The sequence below is a fragment of the Lytechinus pictus genome, chromosome 5, assembly GCF_037042905.1.
Source record: "Lytechinus pictus isolate F3 Inbred chromosome 5, Lp3.0, whole genome shotgun sequence".
In the NCBI taxonomy this organism is placed as follows: Eukaryota; Metazoa; Echinodermata; class Echinoidea; order Temnopleuroida; family Toxopneustidae; genus Lytechinus; species Lytechinus pictus.
Window position 1 is genome coordinate 39,190,751 of NC_087249.1, and position 10,288 is coordinate 39,201,038.

Here is a 10,288-nt window from a genome sequence, read left to right on the forward strand (position 1 = left end):
TCTCCTCGGTTTGGGAAGCAGAAACATTAACTGCAGTAGGTACTATGTTATCTTCACAAGTGCTCTCTTCGAGAAACTCTTTCCATTGAGTTTTATGCATTTCTGCAACATGAGTTGGCCAAAATTCATCTAAACCGTCTGTAACATATTGTTTAAACAGAGGCTGTTTCACTAAGTATTTTGTTGCTTCAAAACACTTCTGTGGTCTGATGTTTTCAAACATGTAATGACTTTTGTACCGAAGACGTTTCTTTAGTTTTACAGGGATGGTATGTGAATCATTAATAGAGCGAGGCAGTGAATTTACAATTGAAATATTGTTGGCAGGAACATTAACAACATTCCCACGGATTCCAACTTGTCCACCACTTGGCAACTCACGAAGTTGGAAAAATGTATTTACTGGGGAAACCAGCCTCTCTTCAAGTGGGTTTAGTTGTAGCTCTGTTGGACAATGAGGAAATCCAGTTCTATTAGCTGATGAAAGTGGGGGGAGTTTATTCTTTAGCATCCAACTTTGACAAGTGTGGCAAATCCATTCTTTGCCTTCAACACTTAATGTTCCAGTGATACACTTTGAGTGAAGAGATTTATCAGTATTCCTAACAACAAACACATCATTAACAGACTGTTTAAACCATAGCTGCTTGCAGCATGTGCATATATACTCACATGCTACTGATACTGCTTCTTTAAAGTGCTCCACAAGTTCATCAATTGTATTGGAGGGAAATCTGTTGCTTTGTTTACGTAAAGCGTCATCTTTAGATTCTTTCTCTCTGTATGCTGGATTGCTTCTCCTTTGTTTGTTGATGTTTCTCTCAAATTCTTGGAATGACGGAGCTCTTCTTCTCTTTCTATTGTTTCTTTTTTCAATTTCTTTATATTCCGGATCTTGTCGTCTTCTCTTCTTGAGGTTACTCTCAAACTCTTGGAAGGATAGATCTCTTCTTCTTGTTTTGTTTTTTCTTTGTTCATTATCTTTGTATTCCGGATCTTGTCTTCTACTCTTCTTGAGGTTACTCTCAAACTCTTGGAAGGATGGATCTTTTCTTCTTCTTTTGTTTTTTCTTTGTTCATTTTCTTTGTATTCCGGATCTTGTCGTCTTCTCTTCTTGAGGTTACTCTCAAACTCTTGGAAGGATAGATCTTTTCTTCTTCTTTTGTTTTTTCTTTGTTCATTTTCTTTGTATTCCGGATCTTGTCGTCTTCTCTTATTGAGGTTACTCTCAAACTCTTGGAAGGATAGATCTTTTCTTCTTCTTTTGTTTTCTCTTTGTTCATTTTCTCTGTATTCCGGATCTTGTCGTCTTCTCTTATTGAGGTTACTCTCAAACTCTTGGAAGGATGGATCTTTTCTTCTTCTTTTGTTTTTTCTTTGTTCATTTTCTTTGTATTCCGGATCTTGTCGTCTTCTCTTCTTGAGGTTACTCTCAAACTCTTGGAAGGTTAGATCTTTTCTTCTTCTTTTGTTTTTTCTTTGTTCATTTTCTTTGTATTCTGGATCTTGTCGTCTTCTCTTATTGAGGTTACTCTCAAACTCTTGGAATGACTGATCTCTTCTTCTCTTTCTATTGTTTCTTTTTTCATTTTCTTTGTATTCTGGATCTTGTCTTCTACTCTTTTTGAGGTTTTTCTCAAATTCTTTGAAGGACAAATCTCTTCTCCTCTTTCTGTTTGCACTTTGTTCACTTTCCTTATATTGTGGGTCTCTTCTTTTCTCCTTTCTGAGTGTCCTTTCTAATTTTGTATAGGAAGAATTCTGTCTTTGCTTACGCTTGTATTCCATCATATAGGTCTTTCTTAGGTTTTGAGACAAGTGTGTATTAGCAACAATTTGTCCAATTGACCTTGATAGCTCTTGAAAGTTTGCTTGAGAAACAAAGTATGAACTGAGAGTGTCTAATCTTTCAGTTGGGAATGGTATAACTTTGCCTTGCTGTAAGCACAATTTGAGATGTTGTCTGATTTGTGAATTGTCAAATCTTTGAGTTTGTGGTGGCACATTGAACAGACAGCTAAATGCAGCAGCTATTGCAAAAGCTCCACAAGCTGGTTCAGTTTGTTGGGTTATTGGAATGTACTCTATATGCACAGCTGTTCCATACAATAGATTGATTTGAGGCATTAAATGCTTAATTCTGTCCTGTGAAGACAATGAATCATACACAGATACTCGATTGGTGGAAGGGTCATATGAGGATGTGACCCAATGGTTATCAACATGATGGAAGTTGATACAATGTTTATCTCTAGGAATATCAATAGAAACTCCTTTAGAAAGAAGAACTTTCATGGCTGCAGGTGTCACTTGTCCAATGTATTGATCTAGTTGTGGACTATGATTTTTCATAATTGATACAGCTTGTTGTATGACATCATCAGGGATGTATGCTGCGTATTCATCCACTGAACTCATAGATTCTTTATTTAGATTCGACAAGGATAAGTGTTTTTTGTGAGTATTATTATTACTGATTGCAGTCAGTTCTTCTTTCCGTTGCTGAGTATTCACACTGCCAATATTACTCTGACCATGAGCACTTGATAAAATGCTATGACTCGGGGTTTTATCATTCTTGTTCACAGTGGTAGTGCATTTGTGACTTTTGAACTTTTGATAAGTACTAAACCTTAGGTTGCAAGCATGACAGTATGAGCATTTATGCTGAAGAAGTCTTTTCTGGGTTGAAAAGCTTTTACAGCAGTTAGTACATTTACAACTTCTTAATTCGTCACAGAGATCTTGATCATTAGAAGGTACTTGTTTAATGCACTTATGTAAGCTTATTTTTTGCTTGGAAGGAAAAATATTTCCACATTGTTGACATAAACAACATTTGTGTAGTTTCATCTTTTGCTTGGTGGAGAAATCTTGCCCACATTGTTTACACAAAGTGCATGTATGACTTCTGAAAGCTTTCAAATACTTGTAAGTTTGAGTGCATTCATTGCATGTGAATATGTTGCCATTGTATATATGGCTCCCTCTATTTCCTACAAGAAAATGATCTTCGTGGAATCTTTGTGTCAGTGAGGAAATAATACAAGTGACATTGTTAAAAGAAATATAACAGAACGCGAACAGCGTCAGGGTAAACATGTAAACAAAATAAGACATCCTTATATATAGTCAAGGTTATAATTGAGTATCAGGAGAATCTAGTTGAGATTACAAATGAGAAACCTCTGGAAAGTGACTTTGTTCATTTCTCCTTTACAGATGCCTTTCAGTAGTATCCATATACCGCAAGCAAAGTACTGTCGAGTGTAAGATTCTTTCTGTTTCAGTCAGTGCATTGAAGTGTTGCCCACGCAAAAAAAACTTGGAATACTTTGTATCCTGCAGTCTGAGGTAAAAAAAAGAAAATCATTGACTTTTAACACTGTACAATGTGTCTGTTCATACAAGGCCAAGGCTAAATATCTACTTTTGAGAGATTTTGAGTAGGTGTAATTCTATACTGATTAGCAATGAATTGATAAGTAATTCTGTTAAATGCCATTAATTATGATTATCCTCATTAACATCATCTCCATCTTTTTAATCAATTATTTCTTGAGTATTTATGATATAAATTGATATTATTGGGGTTATCATTCTTTTTTATCACCATTATTACATTATTCATGTATTATTAATTTGTTTGTGTATGAAATGATAATAATTGCTTTTTATTTAAATAAGCGGTAATTTTAAAACGAAATTCAATCTTTGTCATAAAATGATGTGTCAAAGTGAAAGAAAATAAGAAAAGAGAATAGTGAAAGTTTAGCTTATATTTGGCCGTAATAATAAAATTCATCAAATGTGATTGAAACTGTCTTTTTGTTACCGTCACTGCATTTTTAAACTAAATGTAATTATACTGACAAAGATTTTGTTAATGATATAAATTTGTTCAATCCTTGGCCCAATAACTTTTGAACATTTTGTATCCTGCAATTGAGAATAGAAGACTGTTCATACTGAAACACTATAATGCCTTTATATACACCAAATGGTTATTTGCAGTTTGCATAAAGATATAGACAAATCCTGATGCTTTTGAAGTATATTGTATTTCTAAGAAAAGAATAAAGTACCAAAATAATGCAAAGTTTGATGTATTCAAATTTCTTACCAAATTGATTTGATTCTACAGAAAATTTTCCCCTTTATTTTGCACATTACACATGTTTTTTTGTGTCTAATGTTGAGATTTGATGTAATCTTTATGTAAATGCAAAATCTATTTAGCTTAAAGTTTTGAGTACTCTTGATCTCATTGATAAGTACATACATGTATTTAGTCATGTGCTCGTACATCAGATCAATGTACTCGAATTCACAGTTGAATACCTACATGTAATTGTAATTAAACTCTCGTTTTTCATCTTATTTTGACATACTTTTGCAAATTGAATTCCATCTAATTTTATCTTATGATACTAAATAATGAAGGTATAGTATAATTCATTATCATTTTAATAACACACTGAAGTTTAGATTAAAACCTTCATTCATTTAGTAGCTTTCTCAATTATAATTTTAAACTGGAAAAGTGTTTACCATATGATTAGTGATGAAAAGATTTTTCAAACTTGAATTTGCTTCAAATCAACCTCATCAAACAGATCACCTGTAATTCAAAATACAGAAGAAAAAAATTTGTCAAAATTAGAATACTCATTCACTGTCAATTCAAATGATTGTTTGCTTTTTGCATACAGATTATAAAAATTAAGACCTAGTATTCTATAATAGAAATACATATTGTTTTAATTTCCAGTTTAAATATGCAATCTAACTATCTAAGTTTGTTTTATTAGTATTTCAATTTTCAAAACAGTTAATGTTCACTATTGGAAAAAATGATATAATAAATCACACATTCAAAATTTTTATAGAAAATTAATACAAAAATTTCATAGACAACCATTTTCATTTCTTTCATTTATATTACAAAGCAAAATTGAATATAGTTTATACACTATTTTGCCTAACAAATTCCATATTGTATTATTGCCAATAATAAATTAAATTCAATTCTTTACCCAAAATCAAAATTTGACAAACTTATCAAATAAATAAAAGAATAATTTTGAAATAAATTGAATTCTGTATATAAATGCATTGAATGACTTTCTTTCATGAGATACCAAAAATATATCACCTACAAAGCCAGCTTATTATAGCACCAAGTCAAGTATATTAGATAATTTTTGATATCTCATTATAAAAGCATCCAATATGGTTAGAACTACTGTATATATTTTCTGTTTAATCCTATCATTATGTGTATGCAAAATATCCATGCTTTCTTGAGTGCATCATACAGTCCTTAAGACTCTGCATAAAATCATACTATATAAAGAGAAAATGAATTGTACTGGAAGTACATGTAACGCATAATTGGTAGACAAGAATAAAGAAAATAGATGGAAGATATTATTTGATAGAAAGAATGAAGCTGTATACAGTAACATCCAGAACTGTTCACCTTCTCTTTTTAGAGTATGATTTCAATGCAATGTCTACACATGTATGATTCTTTGAGCACCCATTATCTAGAATGCAAGATAATTTGCTTTTCCTAAATCCTATATTTAAGTATATTGTTAGTTTCCCTTTCCTAGTGCCGTTCTATAGGGAGTATAAGCGACTTATTTACTGTTGAGGCTTTCCTCGATCGCACCACCATACTCCAATACTAGGCACCGTGTTTCTTTATTTCAATTGTGTATGACCGAAATTCTGTATTCATACGCCCTATTAGGACTGTTGGACTTCAGCCACTGGCTTCGGCACGTACTAGCCCAGAATTTTTCTAACAGGTCATATTCACAAGGGTACACTTAATACATCAATTTAAAATAAATCCAAACCTAATGTAGTAAAGAGAGCAATCAAATTCTGGATTAAATTTCCAACTTATAGAATTGTTTTTAAATCTCAAAAATTTTGAAATTTAAAATTAAATCTATAAGTGTCAAAATAAATCCAGTATTTAACTGTTTCTAACTACAGTCAGTTTGGATTAATTTCAAATCCATGCAATGTAGTGTGTCTACTAACAATTCTTCAAGATGAAAATAATCTATTGAAGAATGAAGATAATCTATTGAAGAACGAAGATAATCTATTGAAGAATGAAGATAATCTATTGAAGAACGAAGATAATCTATTGAAGAATGAAGATAATCTATTGAAGAACGAAGAATACATGTAACTTCTGCTACTATTGGCGTCAATGAAATATCTGTCAAATTTCACTCCTATTTATACATTTTACAGAGACCCTCTGCACCAAGTTTTCATCCAATCAAATTGTCTTCCTACAAACAACCAATCACCTTTAAAGACAAAAAAAAGAACCAATCAAAATCAAGATCCAAATGTTCATTAAGCTCATTTGAATATGCAAAATTTATTCATGGCCACTCCTCAGGTGTTTATCTCGAATTAGCAGCTGTTTTTAACTGAAAAACAACTTTTACAATGAACAAACAAGAAATGTACATTCAAACAAACAACATTTCTAATGTATTACATTTTTAGGTCAGTGCACTTGTACTTTCATGACCACAACATTCCCAAAGGTCAGCTAACCCAAACTTTAACATAATCTATACAAAACAGGACCCTAACCTCACACTTTCAACCAATCACTGTTCTTGAGATTTGCCTATAATGCAAATAAGGATCCTAAGCACACTTGTGTCAACCAATCACTAAACATATATATCATCCAATCCCTTCACAGCAAAGTCCACCAATTGCATTGCTTATCTATTCTGCACTGACTAATTGGAAATGACACTAAATAATAAAGATAACTATTTGCATATAATTTGTATATTATGCAAATAATGATTTAGTTTTATGCCAACCTAGAAGGAATCTTCAAAACAGATTCCTTCTAGGTCTGCATACAATTCAACTTTTTCATGCCTTTACCCACCATACATTTATGTGACCCTATTCTCATTAAAATCCTAAAACTAGTTTAGTCCAAACTACTGTAATAAAGGTGCACTAATGTGAATTAGCAATCTTCCAAACCAATTTCAAATGCACCATCCCAAGAAGCCAATTGATTTTGAGGTCAAATTAATAGATTTAAATTTTTTTTTGGTGTGTCGATAGATGACACCAAAATACACGCCAAGTTTAGAGTCCGCAGGTCAAAGGTCAGACCTCATTAAATATGCGAGATGGTTTCCGCATGATAATTTATAAAATACCCAACAGATTTAAAAAGTTTGTGGTATGCAGGTTGATCAAACCAAAATACAGGCTTAACTTCAAATTCAGAGTCCGCAGGTCAAAGGTCACAGCTCATTAAATATGCAAGTTGGTTTCTGCATAACTTATGAAATATTCAAGAGATAGAAAAAAAAATTGGTGTGTAAATAGATGACACCAAAATACAGGCTTAAGTTTTAATTCGGAGTCCGCAGGTCCAAGGTCGCAGCTCGTAAAACTTGCAAGTTGGTTTCCGCATGATCACTTCTGAAATATTCAACAGATTTAAAAAGTTTTTAAGGGGAAGGTTGATGACCCCAAAATACAGGCTAAGTTTGAATTCAGAGTCCGCAGGTCAAAGGTCACAGCTCATTATATATCCAAGTTAACTTTCGAAATATTCACCAGATTTAAAAAATGTTTAGTGTCTCAATAGATGACATCAAATGACCTGACTTTCATATCTTCTATTAGAGATTATTATACAAAGGGCGAGCGAGTCTTTAGGTCAAAGATCTAAATTTCTTCATTATACAGTGCGTATCAAAAAAAAGTTTACACTTAGAAAATTATACATTTGTCATATCCTGAAGATTTTTCCACATTTTAACATTTGTACAGATCCATTTAAGCAAATGACTATATAACTGTCAAAAAACATTTCCACTTGAGTGAGCACCACTTACTTTTCAAAAGTTAGTCAATAATGATTCGCACAGAACTTTCAAATAGTTATGCGAATAAAAGTAGACCTTTAATAATCATGAATAACACGTCGAATTTAGCTAGTAAAATTGATTGTAAGATATATTTTACCTTTTGTATTTTGTTTCCTTTCCCAAACTACTTCAAGGTGTGCATTGCACCCCACCCCACACACCGAGGCCATTGTGACAATATTTGCTTTACACTTACATGTAGCTGTGATTTACATAAAATGGCTTAGGCTTGATTTTCATTTTGTCAATCATTGTCAAGCTTGGGAAAAGTGTGGAGAAACATGTATTTAATAAAAAATGAAATGTAAACCCACTATAAATGATAAAAACTTAGTGAAAAAATACTACAGATATCTGGTATAAACTTTTGTTCAGATTCACTTATGTCCTCAGATCCAGCTGACACAAAAAGAGTAAAGGTTGTGTTAATTAAGTGTTAAAATTTCAATTTGAGTGGTAAAATGGTTAGAAAATGCTTGAATGTATCCGATTTATTTCAATTGACTTAAAGTGCAAGGAAAATGTAGGAGAAATGTTTCGCAGGGTAAGTTTGATTTCGCCCTTTCCCCTTGACACAGCGTACAAACAAGCATTTCTGTGCAAACAGATTTCTGCGAGCTTTACAAATCGGACAGTGCTCACTCAAGTGTAACATTCTGTCAAAACTTTTACTTTCATTGGATAGATGAGACCCAAACCCATGATTATATGTCAAAAAATTACCCACATGGTGTATATTTTTTACTTCCCAGGGCGTTTTCAAAGTGTAAACTTTTTTTGATACGCACTGTATATATGCATATTGGTTTCTACATGATTTTAAGTTCAATCATATTGAATGAATTTGTGATTACATTAAGCGAGGGCGTCTGTATCCTTTAGACAGGTCATATTTCTAGTTCAATTATTCAATACCCGTTTTCAAACTCAGCACTGCTGCTTGCTCTGATCGCGCAATGCAGGCGAGACAGCCAGAGGCGTTCCACTTGTTATTTTGTTCAATTTATTTTTCTAATTTTTGTATTATTCTGCATGTAATTAGTAATATCATGTTTATTTGTTAAGTTATTTTCAAAAGTTTGTATTATTCTGCATGTACAGTAATTGGCAGAGCCCTGGGAACAATTTTTGAGTGGGGGTGCTCAGTGAATTTAAAAAGGAAAAAAAAGTTTTCACTACAAAATGGAGATAATGTTGGTCCCGAAAAAAAAAGAAAAAAAGGGGTTTTCTCTAAAAAATTGAGATCACATTGTTCCTGAGAAATCTGAAATAGGGTTTTCACCTACAAATTGGAGATGATATTGGTCCCGAGAAGTTTGAAGAGCAAAAAAAAAAGGAAAAAGGTTTCACTACGAAATGAAGGTCATTTTGGTTAAATTTTTACACATCTTCCAGAATACCTGGGGTGCTGCCTACATGTACATGTAGATGGAGAATAATACACGCAGCACCCCAAGGTAATTTTGGTGGGGGCGTCGTGGTAAAGACTCTTGTCTTTCAATCTGAAGGACGTGGGTTCGATTCCCAGCCAAGGCTTGTTTTCCTTCAGCAAGAAATTTACCCGCATTGTGCTGCACTCAACCCAGGTGAGGTAAACAGGTACCGGCAGGAAGTAATTCCTCAAAAAGCTGTGTGCACCGGAATCGGTAGACTAGCTAAGCTGGGGTAATATAGGAGGGCCTTGAGCACCTAGCACTTAGGTGGATTATGGATACATGCACTATACAAATCCTATATTATTATTATGGCCCTGCTTCCCAGGGCCATGATAATTGGTGAGGGGGGGGGGGGGGCACTTACATTGACGAGTGGATACTGGATACCATGTTTGACCTCAAAAACATGTAAAAAGGATCTGTTTTTGCAAGAAGATGTTACGTATGTAACGTAGTAAGGGTGTAAAAAACACTAAAAAAATGAAAAAGGGTATATATTTCGCTAGGAAACTATGTGTTTACAGTCCAATTTGCGAGGGTACAAAAAGAGTAAAATACTTTATAAAGGATGTTCTTTTTGCCCCAACACTGCATGTTTAGGGTTCGCTTTGAGCGAGGTGTGTGGGGTTGTACTCAACCCAATGAAAGTAAAGGTAAAGCCGACGTCCGTGACATAACAATTAAGATATAGTTGTACTTGTTTTAATGGGGGGTTAATTCAGGGAATATACTGTCAAGGGTACCATTTAAATTAGATGTTGATGTTGCTGGCCATCCATAGTTGTGGTTGATCGGATCAATCGCAGCTCTTTGTAAGACAGGGCCCTGCACTTGATTTTTTAAAATGCAACCCTTTCTGCAATCTCCCCTAGCTAGGCCTCTTAATTAAAGTTTTTTTTTTTATA

The 10,288-nt window shown here is 33.4% G+C and overlaps 1 protein-coding gene across 1 annotated transcript; it reads right to left on the reverse strand.

Annotated features, from left to right (window-relative positions):
* Positions 1-675: 675 nt before the first annotated feature.
* LOC135154189 (golgin subfamily A member 6-like protein 24) lies at positions 676-1,386 on the reverse strand. The gene has a single exon (XM_064099502.1). It carries the CDS (start codon positions 1,384-1,386, stop codon positions 676-678), a length of 711 nt encoding a protein of 236 aa, XP_063955572.1.
* Positions 1,387-10,288: the final 8,902 nt, after the last annotated feature.